This window comes from Syngnathus typhle, linkage group LG13 (genome assembly GCF_033458585.1).
Source record: "Syngnathus typhle isolate RoL2023-S1 ecotype Sweden linkage group LG13, RoL_Styp_1.0, whole genome shotgun sequence".
In the NCBI taxonomy this organism is placed as follows: domain Eukaryota; kingdom Metazoa; phylum Chordata; class Actinopteri; order Syngnathiformes; family Syngnathidae; genus Syngnathus; species Syngnathus typhle.
In genome coordinates, this window is record NC_083750.1 from 7,289,095 (window position 1) to 7,305,814 (window position 16,720).

The window sequence follows — 16,720 nt, forward strand, 5'->3', positions numbered from 1 at the left end:
ATACGTGTAGCATATCGCCATGGCGATTAGACGACATTATTACTGCACAGGTGTGCCTGAGGCTGGCCACTCTATAATGGGCGGCTTTACTATGTTACGAGGATCCCGAGTGGTCCAAATCAGTCAGTGTTGGTATCACCGCTGTTTTTCTTAGGTAATGCAACACATTTACTGCACAGGTGTGCCTGAGGCTGCTCACAATAAAAGGCCAATCTATAAAAAATGCAGTATTGAGGGAGCTCCAGTCAGCCCGGCAAGTCATCTTTGCTGGTATTATTGGATTATTTCAATTTTTTATGAAAGAATAATAAATAATATTAATATAAATATTCAATTCATCATACTAAAAATATACTATAAATCAATTAAAAAAAAAGAAATAAAACAAAATATTTGAATAGAAGTACATATAACTAAAATGGAAATGATATAAAAAAACTAAAAGTGAAGAATACAATCCATGTGAAACATATTTCCCTTTGTTTCCTACGCCAAACAGCAAAGGACAAGTGGACAAATCGGGCTCGCTTTAACATACTTAGCGCGGGGGCAAAAACAACGTCGGCAATTGAGCAACAGCAGTGTGGTGAACATCTGTCTCTCTTGTCTCAGACGCTGAATGAAGCCTTCACCTTCAGCGGGCGCCCGCTTGCTTTGGCCGCCTGCCCGTTCCTCTGCGGGCAGGTAAGCGCAGGCAGGCAGCAGCGGCTTGCCCGAGCTTGTAGACCGAGAGCGGCTTTTCCCCATAAGATATATGAGCTCACATTGTTTTGCTTTTGTCGGCTCAAAACAGTCGAGGCTTATTCATCACCACATGTCTTTTTTTTTTTTGTCTTCCCCTGAAACCGTTGACAGAAAACTGCAAGGAATGTCAAGATGATTTCTGAAACTTATTGTGATAAATTCTGTGGACAGCAAATGTTCCTCATCGCTCATCGAGGGGAAAGCTGCGCAAAAATGTTGGGAGAAAACAAAGGCCCTATCTTTTCCTTGAAGACATTTTTTCAACCAATTTTCCTTTTTGAGGAAAGTGCATTTGCCTTTTTTGTGTACTTCTGAGAGGGCACATTCCTAGCTAAATGGTATCACTACCAACTAACTGTTTCTGTTCATTTTAAGGGGATTTGAAGATATTTGTATACTTTTAACTTCGTGGGATCATTTGACGGAAGTCTCAGCCCAAATGCGTGACCCATCAAACACCTCTGGGATGAACTGCAAAAAATACAGCGAGCTCTGGTCTCCCCCAGAGCCCAACATAAGTGACAAACAAAATCCCACGGACACATTCCGTATTTTTTTTTTTCCCTCCAGGAGAGCAGAAGCTATTCTTCCTGATAACTCCCACAATAACTAGGAGGACTGTGTACTTGTATTTGCGCCTAATGCTATGTGACTCGTGTTCACCTCGTGCCACACAATTCCTCACGATGCACAAGACGAGGATGAGTAAGAGCGGGCGGGGTGGGGGGTAAAGCAAAAAGTCCCTTTGGGAAGATTACGCAAGGCCCGACCAAATGACACCAAATGAGGGCGGAGAGGGAAGGCAAGGAGGGGGATCTTCTCTAAGTCCGGCGTGATGCGGCGGACGACCTTCATCCTCCCACTGGCTCGCAGGCGTTTTTTATGATTATTATTTCTAATGGAATCAAAGCCCCGGAGTGACTCGCATCCACATGACAAAATTACAATCAATTAGGGAGGAAATGCACGCTCACGAGCCGCTGATATGGAAGGCTGAGCGGGGGCCGGGGTGCGGAACCTCTGTCCACATACATCTCGTATATTAACGCCAGCGAGGAGGAGTGCGGAGAGGGCGAGCGGGCCGGGGCGACACAGATCTGTGCAAAACACTCCAAAAGCTGTTTGTCGGATTATTCAGCACGTGGCTCGCTGACTATTTTACATTGGCGGCCATTTTGTAGATATGTCGTGTCAGGAAGAGGTGGCGACCTCCCCCGAGGCTGAACAACACGCATTTGGATCTAACACTAAATGATGAATAAAATAAATAAATTAAATAAATAAAGACAAAATAAATCATAAAAAAATAGTTTTTTTTTTTTTAAAAAGCACACCCTGTCAATACTACGCTGATCTTATTTTTATTAGTATTTGTCAATCGTTGATTAAAATAAGGGATGACTCAATTTCCTTGAGGGAATATGAAGATAGGGTCAAAAAATATTTTATGAGTCTCTCTGTTTACGTTCCACAATCAATGAACTTATCATTGTGCTTATTGCTATCAATGCTAATGTCACATGAATTGCTCCACACCGACACCGACAAATGCAAAGAACCCTCGAAGCGTCCAGGCGCAAATTAATGCATAATTGACACAAAGGCCCACACAAGCCTTACCTTCAAACACGGTCAGCTTGGCGCTGGTATTGATCTCGCCCACGCTGTTGGCCGCCGTGCACTCGTAAATGGCCTCGTCGCGGTGCGTGCGCAGCGGCTGGATGCGTAGCACAGAACCCGAGCCGTCGTCAAATTCGATCACCTGGGAGATGGAAAGAGAGGTCAGAAATGGCTTTGGTTTATTTATTTTTTTACTTCTCAGCATTTCACGCTGTTGCAGCATAGAATCGACTTTTTGACATGTACTCAAGAAAAAAAGAAAAACGTATTCGAATGATAGTCACGAGGATGGCTCAGAGTGCTGAGTGATTATTTTTCCGTGGTACTTGGTTTAAAAGGTTTGTGAGTGACTTATCTAATAAACAAATAATTGCGTTTGACTTGGACTGGAGAGATTAGGAAACATTATGGACAAAAGAAACCAAGCCATGTACTGCATATTCGGTTACAGAAGGTCAGCAAAGCCATGTGAGGATATTGTTTTGTGTTCAGACGTGCTGAAAGAAGCGGCGGTGAGCGGAGAAGATGTAGTCGAGTCGTGCGGGTGCAAGTATGCACAAAGATGAAGTGGGCTACGCTATAAACCGAGAGAGAAGAAGATTAAAGCCAAAGGAGGGAGGCTTGCCTGGTCTTGCTCGGAGAGAAGAAGCCGGCTGTGCTTTGTTTGAGGATCAATAGTAATGGGGAGGCCGACACGTTACGCTCGTTTGCGCAAATAAGGCACGGTGTGTGTGTGTGTGTGTGTGTGTGCATGCGTGCGCGTGTGCTCACCTCAAAGCGCTGCGAGCTGACTTTCTTGCCTTTTTTCATCCAGGTGATTCTGGGTTTGGGCTCGCCGACCGCCTGGCACACAAAGGACGCAACGCCGCCCGAGATGCCCGTTTGGTCTTCGGGGGATTTGATGAAGCTTGGCATGTCTGAAAGTGGGTGACAGAAAAAACACAATTTAAATAAATAAATAAACAAACAACAGTAAATTACAGTTCTTTGTTCTTTCCTGGCTGTTTAACTTTACAACAGAGGAAAAACCAGACCATTTTTGAGGGGTTAAATGTAATTATTTTTGTCTTGTGTTGTAAAACAAATTATAAAGCAACTATCGAATTTTTTCAAGCTTGTCTTATTAAGTGGATTAAACAGGAAAGAGAAATACAAACCCCACTAATTATTCTTAAAATCTCATGACTTTAAAGATGCTAAATGTTTTGAGGCCACACGTTCTGTTTTGATATCTGATCCAGGAGTGAACCCCCCCCCTCACATAAGTTTTATATCGGAAGTGTCACAAGACAGATGTTACGGCGGGGACTTTAAAAATCAGAACGGAGCTAATCGGGTCTTCAGCATGCCAACACAGAATCCCCCCACCCTTCCCCAAAACGCAATCTCCCCTTAGCACGCAACAATGAATGCTCAGGCACAAGAGCTTATCAGGTTGCCATCATTAGTGCAGCTCGGCGCCCGCGGGGGAAGAAAGAAAAAAAAAAAAAAAGATTTGCACTCTAAATATTTCCAGTGCAACAAGCAGGACCAAAATATCAGCCAAATGTCAGCCGGGTTGAGGAACAATGGGAATGCTTGTGCGACTGCGTACGTGTGCAGCATGTGTGTGCGTTTGATTATTTTGTGTGGCTGGCATAAGACGCCACACACTTGAGCGCCTTAATGTTATTTAAATGTAAAGTGTTGTGGGGAATGACCATGTTTAATTCAAATGCACGCTGGCTAACCTCACATTTATATTACAATCCCCAAAATATGTACTATATATAAAGAAAAGAAACACCTCGACTCACTTCAAAATTAGCTGTACTTTGGTAAATCGTGAACAAGCCTTCAAAAAATATGGCTTCAGCTTTTTAGTGCCCACTAACCACTTTAAGTTGACTGTCAAAATTAAACAGATAATTCCACTTTGCGTGTTTAAAATAACCAAAACGCTTTCGGTCTGCTAGCTTGATGATCACGCTAATTAGCATCTATTTTGCAGTGCTATAACGCTTTAAGAAATGGATTCTAACAAAAGGTGTAATAGCGCAACAAATATTCTTGATACTTTGCCAAGAACAACTAATATTAGTGCTGTACTGATGATATTAGAAGAGTTGAGACCTCTCAATTAATAGGACAGTATATATATATATATATATATATATATATATATATATATATATATATATATATATATATATATATATATATATATATATATATATATATATATATATATATATATATATATATATATATATATATATATATATATATATACGCCATCAGGTTTAAAACAGATGATGGAGGGGAGTTAACAATCCTTCGAGATGGGTCGAAGGATTGTTAACTCCCCTCCATCATCTGTTTTAAACCTGATGGCGTACCACTATTTGAGGACACACGGTGCACCAATCCAGTCCAAACAAATCTGACTAATTACCTATTTACTTCCTTGCCAATAGAGATTATTGAACAAAGTGGTGGCAGCCATTACTGTAGTTTTCCCAGTGGATTTTCACCATAGGGAATTCTGCTGTCTCCTTTGTGGACATAATGATTCCAACCCGTGTGTGTGTGTCACTGCCTGAATGGTTTAGGTCAGGGGTGCGCGATACGTCGATCGCGATCGACCGGTCGCTCGCCAAGCCACTATTGGTCGATCGCGTGATATTAAAATGTTTTTTTTTTTCCCGCACTTGACGGGTGTACAAACAACGGCGCTAACAACACAACACAAACACGCTAGCTCGCGAGATCCCTCTAATTGTCAGCAACCTGTTTTTTCTCTTAAACTTAAGAAAGGGTATAAAAATGAGTGGGGCAGCTGGCCATAGTAAGAAGTATCACTTTCATAGGGAATGGGAGTAGGACTTTTTTTTCACGATGACATATATATATATAAAATTATTATTTTTTTAGTGGGTAGATCTTTGTGACTTGGTCATTTCAAAAGTAGCTCGCGAGGTGAAAAAGTTTGGGAACCCCTGGTTTAGGTGCTTCCCCTGCCGCCTCTACCGTGACAGTTGGGAGTGTGTGTGTGTGTGTGATTGCCTCAACGGTTTAGGTGTTTCCCATCCCGCCTCTATCGTGACAGAGATGTAACGCAAGCTGAAAAGAAGAGGTGACTCAAAGTGGCGTTGATCAAAAGCCAGGCTCATATTAATGTGGCGGTAAATAAAGTGCCCATTGTCGCATCGACACGCGATCGCGTCGGGTGTGGCGCTCGATGAGGTAAGCGGAGTTCCGTGTTGTTGGAAACACACGCGATCAGGTTATGGCAACTTGAAGGCGTGCCGGTGGCTGTGAAAACACGTACTGAAAAGACTTCTTTGAAAAAACTTTCCAAAAGCCACACAGGCAGAAAACAAAAAAACAACTCTCTATATACATATATTAGAGAAAAAGTGGCTAGATTCTTCTAAGCAGTACAAATATTTCGATTAATTTCACATTTTGGACTGTGTGTTCCCGCGACAGCGCTTGAGGTTATCAAACTGTTTTGGGTTTTGTCACTTCTTTTCTTAAAGTCCTTTTCCATAGCCTGTGTCCCATTTTCTAGGCTGTCAGGCAGTTGTCACGCGGAAACAAAGGCGAGGATGAGGTGAAGACCACATAAGCCTACCTAAGCAAATCCTCCCCCTCAACCGAGGTGCGCACACACTCGCTGCTTTCTTTAAGGCTTTTTTTTTTTCTCCCTAAAGGTTCCAAACTCCTTTCTTGACGCAGTGTGTCTTCTAACACGTGCTCGTCTTCCAGGTTGGGGTTTTCGTGGAAATAGCTTTGAAGTCAGGTAAAATAAGGTTGGGATGTCTTTGTCACGATCAAAGTAATCACATTATTAAATCAAATGGCTGAAGTCGATGTATTTTAATGATAGCAGCAAACTATTTTTATTTATTTATTTCTCTGGCTGACAAGGAATCCCCAACCCCGCCTTGCTTGAGAGCCCGCTTCTGCGGTGTAGAGCAACACGAATCGATTTGCACGCGGGCAAAGTGAAAACCATTCATTCTTATTAATAATAAATTAGCAAGTTATCAATTTTCACAAGGCGACACTTAGCGGAAATATGTCCGATGCCATCAGAGTGGCTGGCTTTAATGGAACACTTCCATTTAGGCCTTTTTTGCAGGCCATTAGTGGGCAACTTGTTTGCAATTAATTCCAAATAAAGCCCCTGTAAATTGTTTACCCCAATGAGATTGAGGCACTTCAGGCTGTTTAAACCAATAAATGTTATGTTTCCATTTGTATTGTCATCTATGACTTATAACAGTCTTGCATTTATGAAACTCATCAACTTTGGCTGCCATAATCCACTGGAGGGATGGGGGGGAAATTCTCATTAAAGTGAAAATTGCTTTGAGGCTACATTTTTTTCTAATACCAGACAATGCTACTGAGACAATTTTGGTGGGTCACACCTAAAGCACAAGACCAAAACAAACACATTTTGAGTTGCTATTGCTAATTATGTTTTTAACTCTCAAGGAAATCTAGTCAAACGGCGACCCCTTATCTTTTCATCTCCCTGCCTCCCTCCCTGCAGTCAAAGCATACAGAACTGATTCATGACACCAAAATAACAATCGTCTTTTCCGTGTTGTGGCGTGCGAGTCGGAGATTGCCGTTTCACCCGACTCAAATTGGACGGGCGACATGACTCACCGCCGCGGAGATGCCTTCCTATCTGTCGAAACCCAAAGCAGCGAGAGGCAAAGAGAAAAACATCAAACTTTCAATACTCCAGCGTACCATGAAGAGGCAGTCGGGGGAGCGGGCGACTTTCTATCAGGCCTCACAGCTTTCGGTGAATTATTCAAGACAGCAGCGAAAGAACAAGAACTCTAAGTGCAATTACCCTTCGCCCCTCTCTTCTCAGTGTGAGTCGCCGTTATGTAATGGCTTTCATCTTCCCCAACCCGATTATGACTTCGGCAGGCACCGCAAAATATCTACACACTCTCTCTGCCGCTTTTTAGACGGCCCAATAAGCGACCAAGGAGGATAACACACGTTGCGATTTCAGGATCGACCCGCTTCATTTAAAACGTGGGTGTCCCTGTTAATTTGATTTTAGAGGGAGAATTCAGATACGGGTCCAACGTATATTTTGTCGAACGTGACTCACCGCCCTGGGAGATTTGTCAACTCACACATGGCAAACCCTCAGCAAAGAGTCAGCTGTTGATTTTCGTCATAGTTTGTCTCAACAGCCTTGGATAACAAATGTTTTGGTTTTGCTCTACATTGGCCACCAGAACCAGAACATGGGCCAGGACGCACAGTACGCTCATGACTTTTGTTTTTAATAAACCTACAGACAACCTTGGACAATAAACATAATATTTTGAGTATCTCCATGCACCGTCAAAATAGTCCTTCCAGCACGTACATCTGTTTTGAACAAGGACTCAAGGACCTTGTTTTAATAAATAAAACAACCTTAAGTAATCAACTTAATGTATTCAATGACTAGAATATGCGTGTCTGGACATATGTAAATAAAAGGCAAGTCACATTAACCAATTATGAATGTACCGATGCGTCACGCAGTGACAGATTTGTTTAAAAAAACAAACAAGAGTGTTTTGTGACCTTTTGGGTGCTACTGTTGTTTGCTGCTATCAATAAAGGAAACAGTACATGGTGACTCATTATCTGAAAGCACAATAATCAAACAGCGTCTGCAAAAGGAATACTTGCAAGTGCATTTTGAACACCATTGTTATGAAAATCCGAACTACTTCGAGGGAGGGGGGGCTTTGTTAATGCAGCCCGTCGGGTTCCTGTGGTCACCTACACTGCAATTAATAGATCAATGCAGGCTAAATGTTAAGTGTATTAAATGATCCCAAGAGGCGCAAGGGCTCAGCTGGCAAGAAGTGCGAGCGACTTTTGGGGCGTGGGGGTGAGCTCATCATCCATCACTGTGCGAGTCCACCCTAAGCCCCTCTCATAACCCCACTCACCTAATTAATTTGCCTCCCTTGGATTAGCCCCCCGGAGACCGACCATTGTTCCCGTCGTCTCGAGCGAGCCTCCCCTTTCGTCTTAGCTCACTCAACTCTCGGCTAGCATCGCATTAATTAGCGTACGAGGCCTCCTTACTGTAAAAGTTCAACCGTGCCGAAGGATTCAACGAGGGGCGATCACATGACTTGCGAGTATAAACACAGTGAGGATTTAGCCATTTAGAGCCTTAGCCTTGTTAGCATGGAGACTGAAGATTTCAATTTCAAACCGGTCGCATCACGTCCGCAGCATATTTGCTTCAGACCAAACATTATCCAGGTGTACACACCTGTAATTCATTTTACGACTTCCTACTAGCCTCAGATGAGGACTTCCCGCCAGACATCCAAGCGCGTCGTAGCTTTCATCTTGAGTGCGAAGAAGTCCGGAAGACAGCGGCAGGTGGGTGGCTGAGTATCGACTGTCAATAAAGCTATTTTGTATCAACACTAATTGAAATGCCTTGGTCGTTGTGCGGGACTGATGAATCTGGGACACAGGGTTTGGGTGACTGCCTCGAGCCCCGCTATCAAGCTCCCTAATTAAACTATTAATCTCGCATCATTAACCTCCACAGACCGCCGTCTACCCGCTACTTTGTGACACTGCTGCACTTTGGCTTATGAAAACAACTCCATTTGCTTTATTTTGTTGACGCTATTATTCGACAAATCAGGCATATTGCTTTTTCCGGATCATTTTCCTGCCGCCGCGGTCCCCATAGTCCGCAGCTGTCTGCTAAATGCATTACTCTCTCCGAGTGGCTCTCTAAGGTGGATATGGTTACCTTTAATTAAAAGATAATCAATTTCTCTGTCCCCCGTTTGATTTTGAACCAGGAGACCATATGGACCGTTAAAAAAAAAAAAAGAAAAACAATCCAATTTCCAGCTGCCCGTCTGCTCGCACCCCCGTCCGCAAACCGTTTTGGCACGTGCGTTACATCAGCACATTGTAAGAGCTTTTCGAGATTGCCAATTTAATCTAAAAGCTTGTTTTACACGGCACAATTTGGGCAGCTGCTGTTTGGGTCACAATATTATAAATTATAATAAGCTATTTTGTAATTCTATTACTTCAAGTTGGTTTTGACATTTGACCTTTGTAAAAGAGTTGAGAATTGGGAAACAAAACCCAAGATACCAATATTTTGTTTGAAATGTGATTTGTAGCCAGCCTGCTAATAGCGGCCATGCGCCTCATACAGTTCGATATTCTAAAGTCACCTAAAAAGGTAATAAATTAATTACGGTGGCGTGGTAATCCTCGCGAAGGAGTCCTTTGCGCGGTCCCCTTCGCAAGAAATGCCCGTCCAGATTACCAAGGGAAAGGCGCGCCGAGGCGACACATACATCAAAAGCTTATTAATGCCGGCGAAATAACTCGCAACGCCGGCGCTACACAACGATAGGTCGCTCCAAGAAGCTGGCGGTCCGACTTTGAGTCCGACCTTGCCGACCGAGGCCTATTGTGTGTACAAGTAGGATTGGTGGAGAGAACGCCCCCCCCCCCCCCCCTTGATTAGGCTTAGCTCCCGGGGGAGGATCGATGGGGATGTCTGCGATCAGCACTCACTGTAATAACATTGCATTGTGCGCACTCAATGACAATACAAGACCAACAATGTCACCGAGCTGATAGTGCTGCCCGAGGACTTTTTTTGTGGTGCCGAACCACGACGGCGCTTTAATTGTGCAGCGGTGCAAAATGAAGGAGCGTTTTGAGGCACCGAGCAAACGCTAGCGTCTTGCGGTCGCTCGGCTCCGTCGCCGAGGACCCTTCGCACGCCACTCGTTTCCAAGCCGGCTGCTTCAGAGCACTGACAAAGCGTGACTATTCTTGGCCAAGCCCACACACAAACATGTCCCGCATATTTTTCTTTTGCATCTTTTTCTGCCCGCACGCAAACTGTGTGTCAGGTCATTGACTTTTGAGGAAAACTCGAGATTTATTTCAAATCCAATGAGATAAATGGGAGTTTTGGGAAGATTCGGTTTCGCCATTGACAATCGAATTGGTAAAGGAAGTAGGAATCCAAACTGGTTAGAATCCAACTGAGACCACGTGTAGGGGGAACCTTTGATGATTTGCCCTACAACTCAAAACGGTTGGGTCTTAAGAGTTCTTGCTGAGCCCCTGACCTTAATCCCTTTTTCTTCTTCTTCTTTAAAAGGGACAGACTGAAGATGTGTAATTATAAACCTGTCATGCACCCTCAGCCAAAATATCTGTCTGCTGTCTGTACTATAACACAGGAAATCCAAAACCAGCACTATCAAGTTCACATAACTTGAGTCGCAGAGAAATTACAGGCACCACATTTATGCAAGCCTGCTATTAGTGGTAGGTGTTATTTTCGCCCCCCAACGGTCTTATTTTAATTCCACGTCTGCTCTACGCCAGCGGTAATAACAGGTCTGCTCTGCCCGGTTTTTTTTCTTCGCATGCATGCACACTAAAATACAAGCGTAGCTTAACCTCAGACCAAAGGCGGGCTTCATTGGGTTCTTTTGGGGTTTATCTTCCCGTTTTCGATGGGAATTCATGCCGGTGTCCGTATCGCTTACTTATTTCCAAACGCAACCGTGTGGCTTTATCTGTAAGATGAGAGACAAGGGAAATATTGCTCCATAGGAGGCTAGTGATCGGTCGCCGCGCATCGTAGGCTGAACCTATGATTACGCAAGACTGCAAACCCTTGAGTGCAATAGATCCATACGAACCATACATAAAGTAAATAAGTAATAATTAGCTAATAAATGCCAAAATAAAAAAATACAGGCATACAAGATAGATGAAATTCACAGAAAAAAAAATCGAAACAAACAAGATACATCACCTCAAGACGACATTGCACAAAGAGTTCAAAGAAGAGGTCAAGGGGTCAAATCTCGTCAGAGAGCAAGATGTGAAAGGAAGAGCCACTTGGCATGGCTCCCTTGAGGGTGTGCCAGTAATTGAATTACTGTGTCCCTTTGACAGCGCTATAGCTGAGGTCATGTGTTGAATTAAATCTGTCCCTAACCTTGTCTTGGCCGCGGCAGAGCTTCTCGGGCCCCCAAAGGTGCAGCAACAGTGCCACATCCCACTCTTCATCTTGCTTCGGCCTGAGCTGTCATTCATAGTGACAGCAGACGGATAGACACAGATGGCTCTTTATTATAACACAGAGGAGCCTCAACATTGACCCAAGTGGACTGTCTAACGAAAACGGAACTTTGGAGTGTATGCAATGCGGATGTAGTGACTGTTCCCGGCAAAAGTGACTTACATTCTGCCACAGAGGAGATCACGGCGCAGCTGAAGAGCAGGGGCAGGACGAGACACGCCCCTCTGCGAGTGGGGGGCGCCATGTCTCAAGGTCGACACTGCTGCTGCTGCTGCTGCTCCCACCCTCGGTCGTCGTCCCCCTGCTTAGACGTGTCCCGCTCTGACACGATCAAAGGCTAAAACCTGTAAAGGAAAACGTGAACAAAATTAATGACCGGAAATGAACACACCTTCTCAGCGACACAGCGCTTGCTTTTGCCATTTTAGACCTTAACCCGCTTGAACTTATTATTATTATTGGTATTTTGCATAACTAATGGTATTTGAGGGTTTCAGGAAGTAAAACAGAAGCAAAGTCCGCAATTTGCCATGGGAGTTTTACTATATCTACCAAAGATCCTGTAAGACAAAAGAACATGGCATCTCAAAAATCGATATTCAGCTCCAACTCTGCAAACAACAAAATTGTGCTCGGGGCAGGTGAAGCAAGTAAAACCGGTGCAGGTAGCAAATGCGCTACAGCTTTGCAGTTACAAGAATTGGAAGAAAGTAAGAAAAAGCAAAATGGCCGCTATGAGGATGTTTAAAAGCAACAGGCTCTCCCAGAGGAACGGCGTCCACTTGACGCTCTCCATTAGCGAGATTGCCACCCCAGATGGGTTCAAATTAGCAAGAGTACCGGCGTACTGCTGAAATGCAACATGTATGCGTAGCGAGACCCCGCCACCTCTCAGCCCGCGGCCCCCCGGGGACACCGCTAGCAGCATGTGCGCTACAAATGAAGCGCAATTAAGCAGGCCGTAAAGGCGAGAGCACTGCTGTTAAAACAGTCGGAAGAAATCTGCTACAAGCAAAAAAAAAAAAAAAAGCCCTTCCAAAGCATGCGGGGGCTTTTTTTTTGTCTTTTTAGGAATTAAATTTAGTGTTGGAAATAATTAGGATCAAGATATATAACCTAAACTTTTCCCCCTATAGCCTGCAGTTTCTGCCTAATGCTATTACAAAGTAACTGTGGGTGCTCATAAATTGCACTAACAAAATTTCTTATCCTCTCGCCCGCAGGGCATCTTTGATGAGCAATTGTAACGCTGTAAAGCAGACCCACAATATGGTACGGATAGAAATCTCGTCTGTTCGTGGAATTAAAGCAGTATCTCCAGAGGACTTTTGGGGTTAAACAAACAAAAAAATGAATGAGAAAAGTTTGGTAAAAAGTCTTGAAGGGCTTTTAGAGAATAAATCTTTAGCATATTTTTACACGCGCTGGGGTGGCCAGTAAGCTTTTGTTCATTCATTTCAGATGGAGATGTTGGCGTGTGAGGGAGACAAAGGGTCCGGTGTTTGCGGTGGGAATAACGTTCCATTCTTGAGCGTCGGGAGATGTTGAGCTGCGCGTTACTCACGAAGCGGTTTCACAATATGTTCCGGACACCTTCTCCGACCACCCTGCGGGGCAATTGAGACTGGGGGAGACAAAAGCCCAAGTGTCAAGATTTGTTTTTTTTTCTCCTGTGAGAGCACGACTGAGTGGAATGACTCAAAGGAATGTTGTGAGTCACCTGAAACCTGAAGCCTCACCTGAGTTTGAAGCCTTGGGTAGACATTTGTTTAGCACCTTCTTTACTATGTCAATTCGAAATAAATTCTGCTCAAGTTGGATATTCCGCAAAAGTGCCTGTTTGGTTCTTTGAAGATTAACTAGTTTGAAGGCTAGAACGACACTCGGTACAACATTTTGAGGTAAATAATTCCGTTTGTGCATTCAACAGCTAACACCAGATGCTAATACGTTGCTCAGGGTGCCAACAGTAATGGCTCACCGTCTTCTGCAATCCAAATGAAACATATTGGAAGCTAAAATTTTATTTCCAGCTAATGGCCCGAGTGGGCACTCTCTCCCACCCCAAAAAAAGAGCAATGTAGCTTGTGTCAAGTTTGTTGGCTGACAAATTGGTTTTGACGCCTGTTTTCATGCGCATTTCGCATGCGGCGGCCCGGCTGATAGAGTTGGCTCGCCGCCGCGGCTTCCGAACCCTTGGCTGTTGTCGCCAGATATCTTCCGCAGCAGATGCCGGCAATGGGCAGATGCTCTTCATTTTCAATGAGACAAATTCCTAGAGCGATGTTTCATTCTTTATTTATCAAGCAACTTATTTACGCCCCGCGCTGGCTTCACAGTAAAGAGGCCATGGTTGTAACATGACGCTGGAAGGAATTATATTGACATGGCGCCCGTATCAAGGATTCAAACATAGTCAATTAGGAAGAAGCTTTTAGGAGTCTAGGGAGTCCCCCCACCGATAATGCAACTAGCATGACATATGTGCTATATGAGTAAAGAGCTCGGCAGACGCAAGACTAAGAGGTTTAGGCAAGTAATTAGACAGGCAACAAATGGACGGCTAATGGTCTACGTGGAGAACAAAATATTTAGGAAGGAAACTGGTACTGGTCAACACATTATTGGTATTAGGCCACACAGAGAAACGGAACAAAAAAAAAAAATCAAACAATCCCAAATAAATTGTGTATTGAAAATCAGGCTGAAAGGAAAATGGGTAAAATGTCTTTAGGGAGCTTCTCATGAAAAAGGGGAAAAAGCCAAATGATGAAGCAGAAAAGTTAACAACAGACGAGAAAAAGATTTAAGAGACAATTATCAGCAGTCGTATTTCAGGCTTTTTACATGAACAGCCCAACCAGTCGTAATTCAGAAAATGTCAATTGTTAAAAAATATTCAGTTGGATTTTACAATACAAAAACAAAACATGATACTAAGAAAAAACAACACATAAATTACATTTTCTAAACATGCCGCAGGAAGGTTTCGATGGGGCCACCATGCAAAAAAACAATCCTTTGTGTTGAAAACTTAAAATATGGGTCTTAATCACTGCAGGTGATTTTCATCCACCAATCCCGCTGTGAATAATTTGAGGCGACAGGCTGGCAAATGAGCTCTTCAAAACTGCTTTGGTCACAGGAATTTTGATTGTGATTGAAATTAAGGGAGAATATTCAAAGATTGAAAGAAAAAAAAATTCTCGCTTACATCCAGCAGTGGGCCTTTATACAGGAGCAGGGTCGTGTATATTTGAGCTCAGGCTGAATAATTATCGATCGACCGTGCTGCTCTGTGTTCGCCGAGGCCTGTGCTCGAATGCCTTCGCAGTGCTTGTCTTGTACTGGTGGAGACGAGGCTTGCAGGGGTTGTCGAAACTCAAGTGTGTGTGTGTATATGTGTGTGTGTGATGGAGGGAGGGCTGGCGGGTGAGACTGTGGGAGTCTTTGCCTTCTGCGCCTGCCTGCTTAGTCATTTTACAGTGCCATCTGTCTTAAAGCAAAGCGTCAAGTGGTGCCGCCTTAGGCCGTTTTTTGCTCACCGGGGCGTATTTGCCATTGATGTACACGTGCACATCTGCTTGAGTACAATTTCTGTGCTTAAATATGTAGCCGTTGTCTGGTTGCCTTCTACAGACGGCTAACTGCTTGGTAAGAGTGAACCAACAGAGCGCAAGCAGTGCACTGAGATTGCTTTGCTTTCAAGCGCGTGTCAAATGGCCTCATTCTATAAAATCGTTCGTATTCATTTACATCGGCTTTTTGGAGGGCTACAAGGGTCTTTAAGGGTCTTCTCACCCCAAACTCAGAAGTAAAGATTACCCAGGGACACTCGGAATTGAACAGAAAGTTGACCGTTTTGTTTGGAAGCGGCCATTTTAGGTGAATCCCAGGGCTAGTGCTTTAATGCGGGGGGGTTGGGTGGGAGGGTATTTAACATTAGGAGCCCAAACTGCATGCCGTCCAAATTTAAGGGTTTCCTATCACAAAGGGGGTGTGAGGGTCCGTTTAATTCGACCATTGTACTGACAACAGACACTCGCTCAAGAGCAATTAAATTATGTATGCTTGTTCATGCAGTGGCAGTCGAGGCTTCTATTCCATTTATTGCAAAATACACAGTTTAATTTTCTGAATGACATTCTAATCCGAAAGCTGTTAGTATTCCTGTTTGGACAATAGCTCATTATACCTCAGGTTGTCAATACTTTACTTTCTTCACACCAAACGTGTCCAAGTATTCACACCTTTAGCTTTTTTTCGTTGATGAATGTGTTCTACATTGAAGCCTGCGTCTTGATTTATTAGCGGTCCTTTTCACAGCGCTTTGCAGCGCAAGCCATTTTCCCTCGCGACAACACCGATAATCGCCCTCCAATAAATCCAATTGAAAGTGTGCATCATCTTCAACGTGTAATACGTATCATCTTAATGCCCATCACCTCTCATTGCTGGATTGATTTGCACATCCTCTGCCCCTGGAGGTGTAAATCCCCCACCCCACCCCCAATCAGAGGGAATTTACGGATGCGCTTAAGTTTAGTTAAATGTTCACTCAGCCATAGTAAAAACCACATCGACAGTGCATCATACGAGTGAAGCAACCGCCAAGCGTCCTTTTTTAATCAAGCGCATTGAAACCCCGCCCCCTCGTGCGTCAAGAAAGGTGCACCATGTGTCATTTCTCACGTAGCAAATGAGGCCGGGTTGCGTCACCGGCGTGGACACGCACTTTACACCTGTGATTTATTACAGCCGGGCTTGGATGGAATTGTAGGTCAAGTTTACTTAATGTTTCACACTAGGTCATGCGAGACTGTCATGCGAGCCCACTCGACACCAACGATTCAATACGCTTGTAGGCATGTCATACAGTTTTTGTGAGGCCATTGTCGCTCACCAATTATTCATTGGAGCAAAGAACTGCAGCGAGCCACAACTCACACCAAGTCACTCAACATCCAGATTGGTTAGCCAGTTAGTAGTAGTTACTGCACATTAACAGAAGGACAGTACGTACTGACTGAGCTCAAAGACGTCCAGTCTTCCGCTGCAGTCTTTCAGCTGTCTTCTTGGTAGTAAGGCGTTAACAATTAACCCCCCGCAATCGGCTTGTAAACAGACGCGCTGTAAAACTCGATAGGTCACAGGATGTTAGCCTTTGTTGGCTCCGATTTCAATGCGAAACCTTGTCGTGGCAACGACGTATAAAAGACACGCACCATCAACTTTGCG

At 43.9% G+C, this 16,720-nt stretch overlaps 1 protein-coding gene across 5 annotated transcripts in view; it reads right to left on the reverse strand.

Moving 5' to 3' along the window:
- The window catches only part of LOC133165058 (receptor-type tyrosine-protein phosphatase F-like), a 116,230-nt gene that overhangs the window by 57,930 nt on the left and 41,580 nt on the right, over positions 1-16,720 (reverse strand). For all 5 annotated transcript variants that reach the window (XM_061294436.1, XM_061294435.1, XM_061294437.1 and 2 more), the window contains 3 exons: positions 11,645-11,826; positions 3,136-3,281; positions 2,365-2,506 (listed from right to left, as the gene is read on the reverse strand). In XM_061294436.1, coding sequence (XP_061150420.1) covers positions 2,365-2,506; positions 3,136-3,281; positions 11,645-11,726 — 370 coding nt within the window. In that variant the 5' untranslated portion in view covers positions 11,727-11,826. The remainder of the gene's footprint in view (positions 1-2,364; positions 2,507-3,135; positions 3,282-11,644; positions 11,827-16,720) is intronic.